Source organism: Nipponia nippon, unplaced genomic scaffold (assembly GCF_047370975.1).
Source record: "Nipponia nippon isolate SJK-2023a ecotype South Korea unplaced genomic scaffold, ASM4737097v1 scaffold_13, whole genome shotgun sequence".
Lineage (NCBI taxonomy): Eukaryota > Metazoa > Chordata > Aves > Pelecaniformes > Threskiornithidae > Nipponia > Nipponia nippon.
This window is the reverse complement of record NW_028262324.1, coordinates 12994450-13013241: the sequence shown is the minus strand read 5'-3', so window position 1 is coordinate 13013241 and position 18792 is coordinate 12994450. Positions and strand designations below refer to the sequence as shown.

Genomic DNA, 18792 nt, shown 5'->3' with positions numbered 1-18792 from the left:
ACCCCACACCACAGTGAATATACAAAGAAAGCTGACTTGCCAGAGATGGACTTATCTCCAGTTACTGTTCGATTGGGAAGAAGCAGAGTAGATAAGCACAGTTTCTACTACTCAGGCTAAGGATTTTCTCTGCTAGGCAGTTTTTACACATTTTCTTAACTGGAGAACACTTTCTTTGCCCCCTTAGGGTAAACTTATTTACACAGGAAACAACAACAGCCAAAAAGTCACCTTTAGAGAGACTGAATGTAACAGTGTCTATCTGGACCAACCCAAATATTGTGTCCACAGGTGCAGAAATAAACCACGTATATAACAGGTTTATCTCTAACCCTGACGCTAACCATGAGCTACCTTTGGTTGTGATACAAATTCAAATCCACACCTACAGGTAAGCAGGAAAGACAGATTTTGTCGTTGACCTCAACACGGTCATCCACAATCTAATACTTCTACTATGCGAACCTAGCTGCACTTAGACTGCAAAAGACAAAGATGAAATAATTAAATTGAATTCAGGAATCCAGAATGAGGAACAGAGGAATAAATCTTAATAGGAACATGGGATTAATATCTTAGCATAAATAATAGTCTCTGGAATCGCGTTTTGATGATTCAACAGTTCTGCTATAAATAATTCACATCAATAAAAGAGAGATAACATCAAATTCAGTTGGAACATTGGTTAATTTGAGCATAAAGTGAAGGACTTCACTCAAACTAAAGGACAGCTATAAGTAACTGCTCTACTGTATGGGAATCAGCACTGAGTATTTTCTGCACATTCACATGCATTACAAATTGCTTTCCAAGGTTACAAAAGGCTCGATAAGGGGTGAAGAAGGATAAAAAAGCTGGCAGTGGATGGAGCTTAAGTGGCCACACTGTGCAACAGAAGATCAACACAGAACAAACATGTCTGGTGGGTGAGACCTTGAATACAACAGTGAGAAATACTTCATCGTTTCTAATTTAGAAAAACATCTACGTCCATCTGTAAAGGGTAATGACAAAAAGGGCAGTGACAAGAAGGGTAGCATAAACCTGCATTCGCATATCAGGACTTTCGGACTGCCCATTTCAGCCTGTCTTCATGGTCTCCGCCTCGACAGCACAAACAGGGAACAGGCCATCCGTGCTAATAAAAAGCCCTTGTTCTGAAGACCACAAAATAAATAAGCCAAAGACCAAGGAAGTCCACGGGCTGGGTGAGGCACAAAGGGATAAATGACTTGTCCAATCTCCTAGAGAAGATTAGGGTAGAGCTTGATATCACACCCAGGTTTCCTGAGTCCCAGGGGTGTAACACAGACTGCAAAATTAACCTTCTCCCTGTCCCTGGTTTTGAATGTGATCAACAACGGTATCAATATTAATAATGTATTTGTAAGGCTTATTATTTTTCAATGGTGCTTTTCACCCCAGGGAGGTTTCCAAAGCACTTTAACAATTATTTATATATGAAAGTCATTTTTCCCAAAGAAATGCAGCCATCCTTGTGATACAACGTGGCAGCCGTGCTGCAGTGCAAAGCAACAGTAAAACTAGCTGAGGCCAGAAACTAAGGGAAGAGACTGCACTGAGCAGGAACTGCAGGAAGCATTTAGGTAACAGACTGCAAGATTTAATTACACAAGTTGGAATCTGGCCAGCAGGCATGAACAAATGTTTTCAGTGTGTTGTGTTTAAATATTTTAATTTTCTTTTTTTATAAATGCTATTGCAAAAATCATGAAAACCAGAAAAGGATACATGTTAGGCAGTGCATTCCCAGAAAGTGAAAAAAGTTGGTATTTTCATCCTTCCAAATGCTGTAGAATATGTAAGTTCAACTACTATTGAGATTTCCTTGGAAAAAGGTGTATATGATTTACTGTTAAACACAGAGAATGCCATCATCGGAAAAACAGGCACCCCATCACTATCTGCATTGATTACTAATGATTTATTTTTCCTTTCTTTAAGCATAATAAAAACCTCCAGATTACCTTCACTTCAGTAGATCATGGCTTAAACCACATGTCCTTAGTTCATTCAGTAACCTAGCTTACAAATCCTTTTCTTCTGCAAGTTCTTCCAATGCCATTTTTGTTTAATGAACTGATATTCAGTATGTCAGAGTACCACCTATCTGTCCTGACCCCATCTGACGGTGTCCCTTCACACAACGTGCGCAAGCAGAGCGAAAGTCACCAAGTCACCTTTGCGATCTTAATTAGCACTGCAGGGCCCTCCAAGCAAACCAGCCCAATGTTCTGCTCTTCATCACATCCCTGAAATTACCTGCTCACCTATCAGGCTTATGAAGATCTGAAAGACTGAATGTAGGAAGCTACATGACGGACCACGCATCAAAGGCACTCTACCATGCAAACCAACACCAACAACACATCATCATGTATTACCTTGGAAATCCCTGCTCAAATCTAGCTCTTTGACCAAAAGTTGTTGTGTCCTGAGAGCACTAGAATAGGACTAGCTTGGAGAGAGAGGTTTAGCTTTCCGTGGATTGGTAGCAGGGCAATTAGAGATTATAGCGGAGATACTAGTAAGTTATAGCTGCATGGAGAGTGGAAATATGCTACGTTTGGTACGTTATGTCTTAATGACACATGACGCTAGGATCAAACAATGTGATAAGCATGCACAGAACCCTTATTACTGAGTATTGGGTCAATGCCATGTAATTATGCACAAATAACATATGTCATAGGTGATTAATAACACTCCAAACCCACTTATAAAAGACACGCATTCTTCAAGGTTGGGCCAAATTACATCCCATAAATAACTTACATCACTTGTTTGCTATCATTCTTTCATCTCACACTTAGCAAATCACCTTGACAGCTGTCTGTCACTTCAGTCTCAAAGACCTTCTTTAGGAAAAGCCTTTTTGTGGTGAACTTTATTAGACATCAATGGAATCATATCTGTTTACTGTTTTGAACATCTTGGGAACAGGCTTGCAAAAATGTGGATGTCTGGATATACTGTCAACCATGCACGTCCCAGGATAATTTGGTTTTGCTTGATATTGTACTATGTTACTGTACATTTTATTTTCTTGTGAAAATGCAAAGAGAAAAATTGCATGAACACAATACCTACTGAAAAACTAGCGTTTGAAGGCTGGGTATTTTTTGACTTTTGCTTTTCTTAAAAATCTTTTCCCACAATGTATTTTATTATGGTCCATTGTGTCTTGCTGTTCAGTGCTAAGGCTGTACAGAACTTTGATTAACATAAAGTTATTTTAGAAATCAGAAATAACACAACCTACTTGTGTGAGAAGCAACGTGAAGCACTTTGTTGCTGGTTCCTCAGCAACAGTACATGTCACATTTTCCATGGATGTGATGCCCAACTACTATATGCCCATAATATCCCAAAGTTAGAAGCCCTTTCAAACAAATCCACTGTTTAAAGTATAAATGGACAGGATTTCTTTCCAGGATCCCAATTTTCAGGATCTGTCACAGCTGAATGTCCTCATCTAACACTTCTCATCTCCCCTGCTAGACGCATGTGAAAGACTTCTATGCCAGAGGCATGCCCAGGCACTTCAATCAGCTTGGTTTCATGCTTGCATTTTCAACTAAGCTTTAAGTTGGGACAAGCCTGCATTTAGGTGGTGTCAGCAGCACACAGAAAGAGGGTTCAGTCAACAAGACTTGCTAGGTGCTCCCCCCCCCGATTTGAGAAAAAATGTGGACGTGAAAAGTAAAGGATGGAAGAGGAACAGAGGAACGGAAAGCAGAAAGACTAGAGGAGACAGCAGCTGGTGACACAGCCGTATTAGCATTCATCTTCTCCCCTCCTGAGCGCCTCTTGTGTCTGCTGCATATCCTATCCTTCATCTGTCTCAATTCTGCCCCAAAAGACCTAACAGAAGATGTGACGCATCTGATCCAACTTCCGCTTAAGTCAACGGCGTTATTCCCTGGATGTCCTGCTTTTCTTGGTACCACCTGGAAATTCCTGCCTGTTGAGCTGAGGCAAACCGTACCGCAGCCGTTGCTGCAGTACTTTGTCCATCTGTCAGTCAGGACAGGAATCCCGGCCAGGGAACCCCACCACAGGGCTCCCAGGCCTTGTCCCCATTTATGTTCTGATTTGTACACAGCCCTGCTACAAAAACACATTGCTGGGACCACCTCTCATCTCCCTTAAAGTGGTTGTTTATTTCTGCTAATTCAGACCTGAACTATGAAATATTAAGAAGATATTAGTTGGAATACAGAAAAGTCTCTGAAAATAGACCAGTCCTGTAGCCACAGCTTTCACCGTTCTTCATACGTTAATCAATAGTTCATATTTAATTAATTAGCACCAAGTTCACTTGGTGATGAAAGTAGCATTTCCATGAATAGGAAAATAAATTAATGTGAAAATCCAGCTACCAGGCTGTTCTGAAGACTCTCTCCCCTGACTTACATGTGATAATGGATGTCCCTTCTTTGTATTATTAGGCTTTTTGAGCTTTTTTTAATTTTATTTTTTTTTCAGAGGGAAAGAAGAGACAGCTTTTTTTTCCAGCTGGGCAAGAAATATCTTAAACTCTTATTGCAGAAAAGCCCCCTGCTTGTAATGCAACATCACAGGTTCATTTAGTTAGATGGTATCAGCAATCTATGTATCACCAAGCTACCGATCAGCACTGACTTAAGAGCACACTTACGATGTATGCATCCGAAGTTCAAGACAGCACTCGAGTCTAAAAGTACAGAACATTTATCTACTAGAAAGCCAACCCAAAGCATTTATTTACAACCAGAAATTTAATAAACTGCTTATATACTGTAGAGTAAACACCTCTTCTGCTGCCAAGCAAAGTATGTTTAATATTCAGGATCTATCTGCAACGTTACCATATCCTCTTCATTAGAGCATCAGTTTTGTTAATTAGCATTTACTCATGTGAGTAGTCCCCTTGACTTTAATTGATCCATTTTCATGAATAAGTAGAACATAATTTTATAGTTAAAGAATTCAGTTCCTAGTGAATGCAACCAGCCACCATTCTCAAAGTTTAATTCTTAGCATAATAAGGAAATAAAAATGAGTACAACACTTTTCATCAGATACAAGAGAAATGCGTGTAAGGCAACAGTAGGAACAAGAATGAGTCCCAAGACAAGACACCTGGCTATCAAATCCATTTTGTTTGCTCCCTTAGCACAGCAAAAACGTGATGCTAAGAAATACAAAATACCTGGCAAGAGATAAGGTAGTATCTATTATAATGGCAACTCCTTCACTACCTGTGTACTTCTGTTTTCTAAAGGGCCAAGAAGCATCTCTCCTTCAAATTTTCAGGAGTTAACGGACCATAAGATGATCTGCTGAGAACTGAGGTTTTAGAAGAAACAGAAACAGTACAAGCTCTGTCTGCTTCCCAGAGACTTGTTCTCAAGCTCTCACTTCTCGTATCTGCTTTGTGCTTATAACTGAACCTCCTTGTTTATACTCTTTTTTTAATTCTTCAAACTAAAGGCTTCAAGACGGGTCATGGGATTTTTTTATAATGATCCTTAGCAGTAGAAAAGTTTAATAAAAGACCATGGGAGCTGAAATTTGGAGGCTTTCTTAAGGACAGTAATTAAAGATGGTAGCCAGTGTTTTTCTTTCAAGGCTCCTTGTATCACATTTCAAGAATATCAGATTACGGATTTAAATAGAGATATGAGTATGGGTCACTGTAGACTCCTCCAGGCTGACAGAGTGAGTGGGGCCACTAGATTACCTCCAGCTGTAAAAACTCTTCACAGCCGTAGCTAGCAGTTGTTCACATTTCATCATGGACTTTATGTCTTTAATTTTATCCTTAATTCAGAGTCTGAGGACACAGAGTGTAAGATCACCAATAAATCTTTAACTTTATAAACTAAAAAGAAGTCACTTTAAATAATTCAGAAAGAATTAATATGTTTCAGGAAGCAAGCCAATTTACTAAGCTAATTGCTGTGTATATTTTTTTAGAGGCTATCTTTGAAAAGGTGGTTTTAATCAGCAGGTGCCTTTAGAGTTTTCTCATGTGACTGATTAGAGTCACACATCTAATGAACTGCAAAACCACAAATGAGAAATGCTGGTCTTTCAGATGCACTGCTGCCTCTAATAACTTTGCGATTTTGCCATTCCCTAATTTTCATATATAAGGTAATATTCTTTTAACAACGTTCAGCAAACGTCTAAATGGACAGAACTGAGTTCTTGTGAAATCAAAAAATAGAGGTCTCTTCAGCCAGCACCTGCACCTAATCTGGTTAACCCAATACAATATCATCCATTTTTTCCAGAAAGGCATTTGTTTCTGAAAAGACTGACATTAGCTTTGGTAACACAGCTGACCTAACAGCTGAAACAGTATAAAGATTATGGTCAGAATGTGAAACCTCTTCCAAATGCAACAGGATTCTGATGCTTTAAAACTCTTCTAAATCTCTATCAAGAGAGGAAAAGGAGAAAGGACAAAGCAATCTAACATCTCATTGAAGATTCACTACAGAGTTATTTCCTTTAGTTGGGTAAAGAGGTAAATAGCAGAGCAAACCAGGAAAACAGTTCCTTTCATGTGACACAGATGGATGACCTACCAATTCTGTTTTAGACCATATTATGCTTTGATATATTAACTGTAACATAATGTTTATCAGCTAGTGCTACAAATTGCTTTGAAGATGAAAAGCGCCCAAAACCAGGTTTGGTTGCTTTTGAAAACAATTAAAAAGATACATTTTGAGAACATTATTTTCTCAAATGAAATCTATTAAAAAAGCCTGTCAGGGTGGCATCACAGGGGCTTTGGGGGGTGGAGGTGTAGGGGATGAAGGGAATGAGGTAGAGTTTAGCAACCAACCATTGGCAAGAACTGCTCCTTCCTTACCCACGGCAGGTTGGCAACGGGCTGCTATCAAGTTCACGGCAATTAGCAGATACAGCCTGATGCGCACGCTCCACCACCTCTTTAGCTGGCAAAGTCTGATTAACCACCTCATGCAGAAAAATGCTATAGATGGGCACTTCTCCATTGCATGGGAGGCACAGCATCCCTTTGCCACGCAGGTATTTTGCAGGTTCTCAACTTGCAGCACTGGTAAGGTGGAAGATGGAGTACTTTGGTTTGCTCTGAGATCTCAGTAACTGCTTCATGTGCGAGACACAAACAGGATAGAATTATTTATTAGTAAATTTATCGTGATATGTTATGTAATAATACCCCATTCCTTGCCCTTCAAGACCCGAACGCTTCAATTAACACATTCTTTTTCTTTTACAATAGCACACTGGAAAGGCACAAAGTATTCACTAAGAGAGAGAGGAAAAAAAACAATAGAACACAGCAAATTATATATACAGCCAATGAAGGAAATCAATTAATTCAATGAGACATAAGATGTTAAATTACCATGCGAGTTGATGTAGCCAGTGGTTATTATCAATAGCCTGTTGAGTAATTGCCTTTGCTGCTGCTAGAGTAGGATGTCACAGAATGCACATTATATAATTTAGACACTTTACAGTCTGGATCATAAATGTATTGATTACATCAGCTACGGGTCAGGTAGACGGGTAATAAATCATTGTTGATCTAGCATATTTAATTCATTGCTTTTGATAAACTCCATGAATGGTTTCCAAATCTCACAAACTGAATTATTTTTACTTGGGTATGTGCTGCATGTACGTAATTTTTTTCTGACAGCAATATCCATTCTTGCTGGTTTCTTCTTTTTCTGCTTCACTATCAGTGGAGCCAGACTTGATGGTGTCATCGATGGGGAGGGGGGAAGAAGGGAGGAGTGCAGATGCTGCAATCAACTTTACGCTGATGATGATTTCCTTATCAGAAAGTCTGAGAAACTGCTTTGGTAGGTACTAAAGTAGATGACCAAAGACAGCATGAAATTTGGATTACAACTGAATGCACAAAAGGAAGTGGCAGCTGTGGTAGGGAAAGTAGCATTTCAGCTAGCTGAAGAACGGGAGAGGGAGAAGTTGAGCTTGCGAAAGCTCTTCTCCTACTGGGATAGTAAAGACAGATCTAGCAGCAATGTGAACACCTCTTGGAATATTCAGCCCTTACAGAGCAGAGCTTTGGGTTGCTGTTTTCTTCCCAAAGTCAGGAGGGGATGTAACTGTTTCAACTAAAGGAAGATGACATGTTCTCTATCTGTAATGCCCAAGCACGAAAGCCATTCAGAAAAAGAAAAGCCATCGATGACTGCAGAGGTACCTAGTGAGCCATGGTACTTGAAAAGTCAGTATCATTACTGAGCATCCAAAGCTCATCTGCAGCCCTCCAATGCTCGCTGCTCCCTGAATCCATACTATTCTCCTTCTCTGGATGCTCTCTGTGACACCTGACTCCCTCCTAGAGCAACACAGCTTCGCTTCAGCTATTTTTTTTTTTCTGTTGTGTTGAGCTGAGGCTTCTAAGAATTGATAAAACAGATAACTAACCGCCAGAGTCACACCTTCTGACATTCCTGCTACTAAATACACACATGTAGCTGCACGCTGTTCTCACAGCAGAAACCTCACGCCACCGTGTTGCCTTTAACCACCTACTAGGAGTAAGAGTCTGGCCAGAGCTATCTGGAGCTCAGTGTAGGCTGGGTTTTCCCATGAGTTCAAAGACAGTTTATATATGTCCATTATTTTAAAAATAGTTAATAAACCCCTGCCTTTTTTTTTTTTTTTTTTTTAAACAAAATCAGAAGGAGGATATTCTTTAGATTTTCTTCCTTTCCGGTGGAAGATTGATTCTGATGGAGAGGGTAAGAAAGGCAAGAAAAAGGAGCAAAACCTAATCTGCTCATATCTTTCCAGAGCATTTTCTGGGGAAGCAAGATCTATTGTCCATGTGTCATTGTCACAGCATGATTACTTTGCACATTTCAGCCCACTTTGGCCCACTGTGAATGCCATTTCATCTAGCCATGCATGCAGACACAGTCTCTCCCCCCACAGCCCCAAGTGGGCTGGCCCTTCCTTTTCCAGAGTTTCACCAATGATGGCTTGACTCAAGGAAGAAAATATTTTCTGCTACTTTGGCAAAGGTTTCAATTCCATTCACATTCTATTTTAGCTTCTCCAGGAACCATTTTATTAGTTGAAGAACTCATCGTTTGAAGTAGGGGATAATAGTTTAAAAGGAAGGGATGCAGATAGATGCCAAACTATGCATGGAGAATTTGAAATATCTATTAGACCTGGTAATAAAAAAATGAAATTCTGAAACATCCTATTTATATTGGAGTCAAGCTACCATAAAAAGGTGTGGGGGGGAGGGGGCGGTGTAAGAAGAGTGGCAATTAATGCAACTCCTGCTGTATTAGAGACTAACATTAACCAGTAACAAGAAGAAACAATGGGTTTTTAAACACCCACTGCTATCTCACAGAATGGTAGTTAATATAGGAAATATACAGCAGGGCGATTTGTTTCTGCTTTTCTCCTTCACTACTTTCCACCATTTCCTTTTCCATTATAAGAAACATTTGCACGGAAAACATCTGCTTTTTGCCCCTAGGGTAAGATAGTTATAGCAGAATTTTATGGCATGATTCTAAGAAGACCTGGCAATTGATATTAACTGAATAGGGTTTGTTTGGTTTTTTTTTTTTCCCCTGAATAATATTTTAATGAACAGAATACATTACTGAATAAAAACAACTGATCAGTCATTTGATAATTTGGCAAGCTGTAGCACAGGTAAAAGAAGCCATCAGAAAAAACCTTAACTGACTCAAGTAGTCATAAAAGCCTAACTAAAAAGCTACTCACAAAATACGTGGTCATGCTAGAAGCCTGCATGCTATACAGGTTCTTGCTCCTTGCAAAATGGCCCGGCGATGTTGCAAGCAGCTATGGTACCATCATTGGAGGTGCCAGAGGAAAGTCACAGAGAGAGGCTGACGGCACACAGTGAGGAAGATGCAGCTTCAACAGCTCAACGGGTAAAAAAGGCAAAAACGACCGCTTTCATTACAAAAAATACAGAGAAACTAAAGATGAAGTTGATTGTGCTTGTGCATGTCCACATGAGCAAGCAGAAGTAAATACAGAAGCAATTATGTGTGGTGGTGTGAAATCCAATATTATAGAGTCATAGAATTATACCTATACCAGGAACTGCTACAGGAGGTTCAGAAGGTTGTGGAATATAGAAATCATGGACAAGCTCACAGACACACTGCAATGTCCTATTCTGAATTAAATAGGTTAGATACTGTTCTGAGAACGGGCATTAAAAACAAACAAACCCCTGCTTTGGATTCCTATCCTGACAATATTAATACATTTATTAGCTTCAGCATCACTATTTTTTTCTCCAGTTCCTGCATCAGAATTCCCTTTCTCATGCAGGGGGTCTTCATGTTTAGTCCTTCACAATTTCCTCATTTCTTGAATGTTTTCCTTAATCACTGCTGAAGAAAAACAAAATAGTGAAACAAAAATGAAAAGAAATGCGTGTGAGAGTACAGAAGAGGAGAGTTGTTATTGGACTCTCTTTTTTTGGTTTTGCTGTCATTCATGAAAGATAAGATGCTTTTAAAAAGAATCCCTCTCACAATTACAAGGAGTGAAGAGTTAAAAGAGCTCACAGAGCGCAGGGTTGGGCTGTATCCACAGCTCTGCCACTGGGTTACTGAATGACCTTGCACACACCTTTCTGCCTCAGTTTCTCTGAGGGTAACATAACTGCAATGATATTGACTTCCTGAAATGCCTCATTGCCTCAGTATCTACTCATGAAAAATACTATTAGAAGAGCTGAGCATAATTATTATCAGTTTCCGAGCCGTCTGATGTAAGCCGGTGAGGTGAATCAGCTGACTCAGTAATGAAAAGTCAGTTTTCCTCCTCAAGGTGTTACATGAAATTGTTACCTGAAAGACTTAGGACTTGACCTTCAAAAGAATTCAGCTCCCCAGAGTTCCAATTTCTGGCACATTTTTAGACATTCAGAAACGACCGCATTTCCAGTCAAGCCTCTCACAACGGATCCCATCATTTGCAGAAAGTTTCTTCTAAAACTCTCGCAACTCTGCTTAGCTATTGGAAACGGGGACTCGGCTTCTCCCGAGAATCCCACCATCCCTCGTCATCACCGTGGGGCAGATTTCAGCATTTGAACCTCTGTATTTTCACATGGATAAAAGATAGCACATGCCAAATTTCTCCACTCTCACTCTAGAAAAAAGCCTGACCACATGACAAATGAGCATGGAGATTTCTTCTGTCCTCCTCCTATATCTGTTTTAATCTCACAGGCAACTCCGACTAGGGAAAGCGCTAATGACAAAAATTAACTCTCACAAAAAGACCCAACAAACACCTTAGGGCAAAATAGCTTTTTTTTTTTTTTTACCCACAGTGTCTGCAGAGTCTTATATCTGTAAAAAAGTGTTTTTATCCTGGAAGGGGAATGCAGTCTGAAGAAGGAAACCAGCGTTTAGTCACTGTCTCGCTGTAGAGAATGTGTGTGCGCCCATGAAGTGTGTAAATCTGATGCTGTCAGCAAAACTTGCTGTCTTCTGACAGACACCCTGTGCAGCCTTCAAAACTCCTACAGTCAATCCTCTCACCTGTCAGCCTGAAAGATAACCTGGACTGGTCTTCATTTCTTCCTTTTTCTCCAGGAAAATAATAGAAAAGGTACGGTTCTGTCATCTGGAAATACGAAGATTCTGGGATTCTCTGGCACAGTCTCTCTCTGAGGGCTTATTTTAAACATTTTTATCTTCCAGCTCACTTAATACTGTAACAAATAAAACTAAATGATGGTGTTAATTTTGTCTGCTGCTCCATGTGTTGCTGCAGTCTTCAGTCTTCTGCTGCGGTCCACCCTCCAGCGGCACACGCAGCGGAGCTGTAGCAGTAGGCCTTAGCTGACTTTACACGATGCCTCGGCTAATAACAATCTGTCAATTTATCTTCCTCCGCTGTTCACTACTGCTTTCCACAGGGGGGAACAAAAAATGTTCCCAAAGCTTTTCCCCCCCTCCCCCGCATACGTATGTCTATATAATTATCAAAGCATCACTTAATGTTCACTAAGACAGATCGCGTCACTGAACAATTCATTTTCTAACACCGCAGCCTGGTATGACTGGGCCTTTTGGCAGTAATTGAATCCAGTCTACCGCTGTCAAAACAGAGAATTTATGAATAATAAATTGATTGTAGCCAGCAAAGCTAAGTCTGAGAGATAGCAGGTTATGTCAAGGAATAAGAAGAAATTTAAAAACACAATAAAGATTAATTTAGAATCAAACCTGCAATGCTTCCACAGTGGACAATAAAAGCAAATAAAACTGTCATTCTTATATGACATAATCTATAGTGCCACAAAGTGCATGAGCTCACAGACAGAAATAAGTGAAGCAAAGCCATATGCACACCCAAAATGTTTGTGCAGATACAAGATGCAACATAAGAATCAACACAGTGGTGTGTTGTCATAACCCTAATGGTTTTTAGGTTGGGTTATCACGGTTTATAGGAAGAGATAATGTGTTTTATTAGACCAACTGAGATGCAGAATAAAAGCAGGCAAGCTTTCTGGCATGTGTTTGTAAGATCTCTGGACTTGCAACAATCACATTTCAAGGTTTCTGTACAACCAAAAGGCAAAAATACAGATACAAAGGAACTCCACCCAGCAAAGAAATACTAAGAATTAATGGCCACAGACTGAAGGCAGAAAATAAGCTGTAGGGTGCAACTTTCTTTACAGCGAAGGCACTTAGGAGATGGAACAAAGGGTCAAAAGGAGGGGCATGTTCCACATCTCACCGCTTTCAAATCATGACTAGCTGCCTGTCTGGAAAGAGCATTTTAACTGCATAGAAGTTACAGGAGCAACAGAGTCACCGGGTAAAATCCTACAGCTTGTGATCTACAGAAAGTCACTCGGTGCCCTACCAGTCCCTCAGGGCCTCGGACTGCGTTAACCTCTGCGTGTCCTGTGAGCCACCCAGGGCTTTGCAGGTCCAGACTCCATGCTGCAGTTCCTCTGCTAAAAGGAGCTAATTAAGGCAGCACAGTTGGTTCAAAGAGGACACTAGCAATTTCTAAGATATCTCCTGTTATTCGTGTTGCCTGGGAAATTGTTTTCTCTCAGGCTTTCTCTAGTTCCTGGCTCTGATCACAGACTTAACAATCCCACTAAGCCTCCATAAATGGCTGTTTCTGGATTCCTCGCAAATTCAGAACGGGTCTGCCTTGATGATCTTCAGTATTGCTTCACCGGCTGTGGCTGAGAGCTTACCAGGACACACAGTGCAAGCCCACACCTGCCCAGACCTTCAGCTTTTGACACTTGCTTTGCACACACTGGCCAAACTCCCTGCACATCACCCACAGGTCAAACCACAGGAATGTCATGCATGGACTAATAGCAGCAGATGGTCTTCCAGCTTAATGGTTCCCAGGGAACCGATGGACTCGATGAAGTAATCATTACCAACACATTATGTTGGTTTCGTGAGAAATTGTCCTCCAGGAATGTAAAGTTACCGCAGGATCAAGACCTCTCTTCAGAAGTTGGCCATTAACAGCTGGTCAATTATTCTACTTTTAAATAAAACGAGTAATCATAACCGAACTCAATTTATACAAGCCACATAGAAAATTTCATAACTGCGTCCAATTCATCCTTCATTTAAAACAAAAAGTTTAAATAATTTAAACAAGAAAAAAATGGTATGATCTGGAGCCACCCTCGTTCACACAGTGAATTGGACATAACCACTTCCAACTCAGTGGATTTATGAAGATGGGTGCTAGAATATGGAGAAACACTGTTGGCATGGGGTCTTCCCTGACCACAGTTTGACTTCAACATTATTTACTTTTTAGTTGAGGCACATCCTATGACCTAGCATCCAGATTTCCAGCACCCGTATTTCCAGCCTGGCACGGCAGTCACATCTACAAAGCTTTGCAGAAACCCACCACACCTACAAAGCTCTATTTTGAAGCTGTAAATTTGAAAAGAAACCCCATCTGCTAGTAAATGAAGCCATAGGTTTTATTGGCAAGATTTTCAATAAGGAAACGGTTCTCAGGACAAGACTGATTCCATTGACAAGATACGGTAATTGGGGCAAACAAGGGTAAACTTTCAGAACTGTACCGCATTGACTACCTGCCTGAAAACATCTGTGGATTCAGAGATACTCAGGACAATTCCAAGGGCAAAAGTCAGAATTTCAAGACAATGAAAACAGTAGAGGCTTTTGCAAACCTCTGTTAACTTTGCTAAGAACACAAACTCTAAAAAAAAGAGAGAAACCTATCTATACATTTGTATGGATGTCTGTATTCAGAAAAAAAGTCTCTGTGCCCTGACCTCTTATCATAGCTGATCTTATTATATTCTTTTTGGATGGTATCGAGTGGTTCTATCGTTATTAATAAGACATGTTGATATGACATTAATAAGACAAGCTAAGTTCTCCCCCACAGCCTGACAGAATACAGAGTAGCTGATAGGCTTATGTTCTAAAATTGATGTACTTCTCTTATTGTCCAAGTCTTCCCCCTGCCAGCTGCTCTCCCTCCTCATCTAAGAGGCCTGGAGAGAAGCAGGACAGTGTGGATGGGGGATGGAATCAAATGTCCCACAAATTTATATTTACCCACCTTGTCCGCTCTTCCCTTCCACCCACTGCCAAACATCAGGACAAGGCAGCGACAAGGGACTCCACATCCCACAGACGAGCTCTGTAACATTCTTCCCTGCAGCAGACTCTAACACACATATGTTTGATTTCACTGAAGAAGTTGCCAGGGAACCCAGCCACGATGGAGAAGTAAATGTATTCAGAAGGTGGAATGACGCTTTTTTAAGGAAGGACCAAAATAGTATTAATGCTGGGTACACTTCCACCATCTTTTAGAAGAGGATCTTAAAGTGCTTTGCACATAAACACCCTGCGACATCTCTCTTAGTTTGTTAAGTATTATTAATTTGCAAGGTCAAGCCTCACACTGTATCACAGAGATCAAAACTACAAATGGTCAAGAAACTCTTGCCCGTGCAGAGGATTGTGATTTTTTTTTTTCCCTAGTCCCCTCTTGGGGTGAACATCAGACATTTCATAGATTTTAATCAAAAAATGCACTGTGCTTCCAAATGTCTAATAGTCCATGCTCACTTGTGAGCGGTGGGACATACAGACTCATGGCCCTTCCCTGCTGGTCTCTCACGTGCCTAGGGGATATCCAGCTACTGGTGCCACCTGTGTAGGTATGTGCAGAAATGCCCTGTGGCTTTTCAACAACAAAAAAAAAAACCCACAAACCTTTGAGACTAATGAAAGCTTCCTCCAAAGTTATATAATCCTATGGAAAGTTTCAGTATTCATTATCTGGTACAGCGCAATAAAACCCTTCTCCATCACACAGCACTCTCCAACCTCCATGCCGGCTGGCTGTCATCCCATTGCACAGCTAAAATAGACGGACACAGGGTAGGGAGCTCAGCAAGTCGGCTGTGCAGCTGTGGGAAAGAGCTGCTTCCTCAGCTTGGTAGGGAGGTGGAGGAGGAGCAGGAGAGCAATGGGAAATGCTACCTTCTATTTTCAGGGGGAAAAAAAAAACCAAACAAAAACCAACCCAAAAGAGCATAGTCTTCCCTCCTCTTCAAGCTGTGTCTTGCCTCTACTCACATGCTCCAAATATTTACCATTACTGCAATTTGGCCTCAGTGTGCTGGCACCGTACCTCCCTGTAAACAAAGACCTTACAGTCTCTTGTGTCCTTCCAAAGTGGTTATAACAACATAGTTTATATTGGGTGAAATCTCGGTCCTATTTAAGTGAAGCTGCTTCTGCCTTAAATGAAGGCAACATTTCATTCCTGTTTAACTGATTCCTATCCTGTCCTTGCTTACACGTATCCCAAATGCACGTGTGCTTTTAAGGTTATAAATTTTATCAGCTCTACCACATTCCTTCTGCACAGAATGTGCCACGTACTTACTAAAAATGAACAAGTACCTGCACTAGCACTGCATGAATCAATGCCCCCTACCAAAAGGCAGGAAAGATCTAATTCCACTTAAAACTCTTACTGCACATATGGTAGTGGCTTATCACACATAAAGTCAAATCATCAGTACTTAATTTAGGAACTTTACCACTTTACAGCCATAATTCAGTTTTCAGAGATACTAAATTTTGTGACAGAATGCAGGCATGCCCATAAACAAGAACTAACATACAAGACTACCTTCTATTCAGCAGTTAGGCAGTTCACGCAGGTACATGTGTATTTATAGTCATCAACAATAAAAAGAGACATTTTCAAGGAAACATTTTAAGGAAGCTCTATTTTTCTTAGAACTAGTGAAAAGGTACAGATAAAAACCTATTTTTGGATACCGTAATGCTCATCACATCTCATCCCTTTTTCAGTTCTGCAGCTCTGGATGTTACTGGTCAAATTTTACCCTTTTTCACACTACAGTAAATCTAGGCTAAATCCACTGATTTAGCTGGAATTACTTGAGTTTTGAGCTTGTTTCCTAGAGCATGAAAAATGTCATTTGTAGGAAAATAAAGTTATTGTATTTTTTCTCTCCATTAACGTTGATGTGTTTCATATAACAAATACTGGATGTAGTCACTGTATGCACTACCAATGATGAGAGAAATGCAGTAAAGATTGGAACCTAATTGTTAAATGATCTTTCTGATTGTCAGAAAATTAATGGCACACTGTGGGCCATGTAGTGCATGCCTTGGAAATCTCAATGCAAGTTCCCAACTCATTTAAATAATTTCAGTTTATACATTTAATTTGCTTTTAATGCAGACATTTAATTTGTTTTTGTTTTGTTTTTTAAGAAAAGCACCACGTATTAGGAATCTTTATGCATGCACATGTACATACACAATTTCGAAGAAAGTGCTATTTTCAAGCAAATTATATGAAATGTAAAATTAACAAAATGCAAATAATATAAACAATCTAAATTAAATATTAAAACAATGCTATATCTGAATGACTGAATTTTATTTTCATAAGAAGCTAAACTATAAACCATTCTTACCAATGCAACACCCAGCTGTTTGGTGTTTAGCATCGGAATAACATTATTCTAGTGCAGCTGCTGTTATTGTTTGCTGTATTTCTGCCAACTCGTGGAAGCCAGAGATGTTCGTCTAGCAAAGAGGGACAGCTCTGATGAAAGCTCCAGTTTGACAGATGCTCCCATCAACAACTTTGTTACTCTGATTGACTACATGGTATTTTAGGCAAATTAACCTGTCCAAAAAAATTCTTTATTGCTATGCTTGTGGCACAGATGGAAATATGAACTTGACAATTCTGGGTACTAGCTTAGCAATTAACTGAGATGTTTCAATAGACTAATGAACTTTCATTCAAAGCATGCTCTCTGTCAGGAGAAGAGACAGGCTGTTGTTTGAGAAAGTGTTATAGAATGTCAAATAGATCTCGACAGCGATGGTACTATGAAATCTGAAATATTAGAAAGGCACAGAAAGAAAGTCATTTAACACCTTTATCATCTCAGGAGATCTGAGATGAATCTTTATTATCAAAATCTGAAATTCTACCGCATTTTACAGTCCTTTTGCTGTAACTCATGCCCTGTGTAACAACAGTTCTCCAGTCACTAAGGCTGTTCAGTCTTGAATGGTCACCCTTTATTAGAAAGGGGAAAAGAAAAAACAAGCTGTCATTCTTATACTTCATGAAGATATTAACATCCAACTCAAAAAATTATCTGTGCCTAAGAAACTATTACAGGAAAACCAAATTATCTGAAATAGTAAGGTAAAAAGAGAACTATGCTTAATTAGTGTATATATAGATAACTATTAAAAGGATTAATCTCGGGAGAAATGAATGTAAGATTCTAGGGTAGCCTGAAGAAAACATACAGAAATTACTTAAAAACATGCATTTGATAAACTGAATTGACCTTTCTGGGATCCAGCTTGAATTGTGTATCTAGCACTCTTAATGCAATAATACCGGACAAAGCACGTCCTTGTTGGCCTGTTCCAACCGCTGTAATAACCATATTCTATGGTCAAGTTGCAGTCATTTTGCCACCTTAAACTGCACAAAATGACCGTGATATCCAAATCACCAGCTGCAAGGATTTTCCAGCCATCAAAGAGCTTCTCGCTGGTGCACGAATTCAGTCTACTCCTGAGCAGCAGCCTTCACCCCACTCCAGATTTATGCACGTTAGCAGGAATGGGGACAAGCAGAGCACGACAGAAAGTAGCATTTTGCTGGATCAGAACTAAAAATCTGCCTGTTCCCCTGGGAATATTTTTCAATGCATTTTATTCAACATAGGCAATATAGTCTTTAATTTTTGACAGCCGTATTATATTTCTTTTGTTGGGGAGGAGCTAAACTTGTGACATTATAGTCGTGTACCTAACCTTGAGTGAAAACCTGCACGGTGACAAAATATAATCTACTTTTCCTACATACCTCCTAAACAGCTTGACTCTCATCATAAAATATTAAAGCCTTACATTGCAGTTGGTTCCTTCTAAGTATCAAGACTTGCAGTAGCCCTGAGCATGTCAAACATGCATTGGAAACGCTACATTTTTAAAGGCGGCAACGTTAACTGATATACTGTAACATTTAGTCTAAAAACCTTTGAACAGTTTTTAAAAGTCTTTAAACCGTTAACTACTTGATGACTTAATAGTTCTAAAATGACCATTAAAATTTAAAGTGGACTTTTAAAGAATTGGTCAATAAATAAAATAATACAAAAAT

At 39.8% G+C, this 18792-nt stretch overlaps 1 protein-coding gene across 3 annotated transcripts in view; it reads right to left on the bottom strand.

Annotated features, from left to right (window-relative positions):
- Positions 1-18792, bottom strand: part of CDH4 (cadherin 4) — a 461862-nt gene that overhangs the window by 248275 nt on the left and 194795 nt on the right. The window contains exon 1 of one of the 3 annotated variants that reach the window (XM_087750190.1): positions 14659-14764. The exons of the other annotated variants lie outside the window; for them this stretch is intronic. Within the exon in view, the coding sequence (XP_087606316.1) occupies positions 14659-14725 (67 nt within the window). The 5' untranslated portion in view covers positions 14726-14764. Of the gene's footprint in view, positions 1-14658; positions 14765-18792 lie in introns of those variants that run through there. 3 annotated transcript variants of the gene reach the window in all.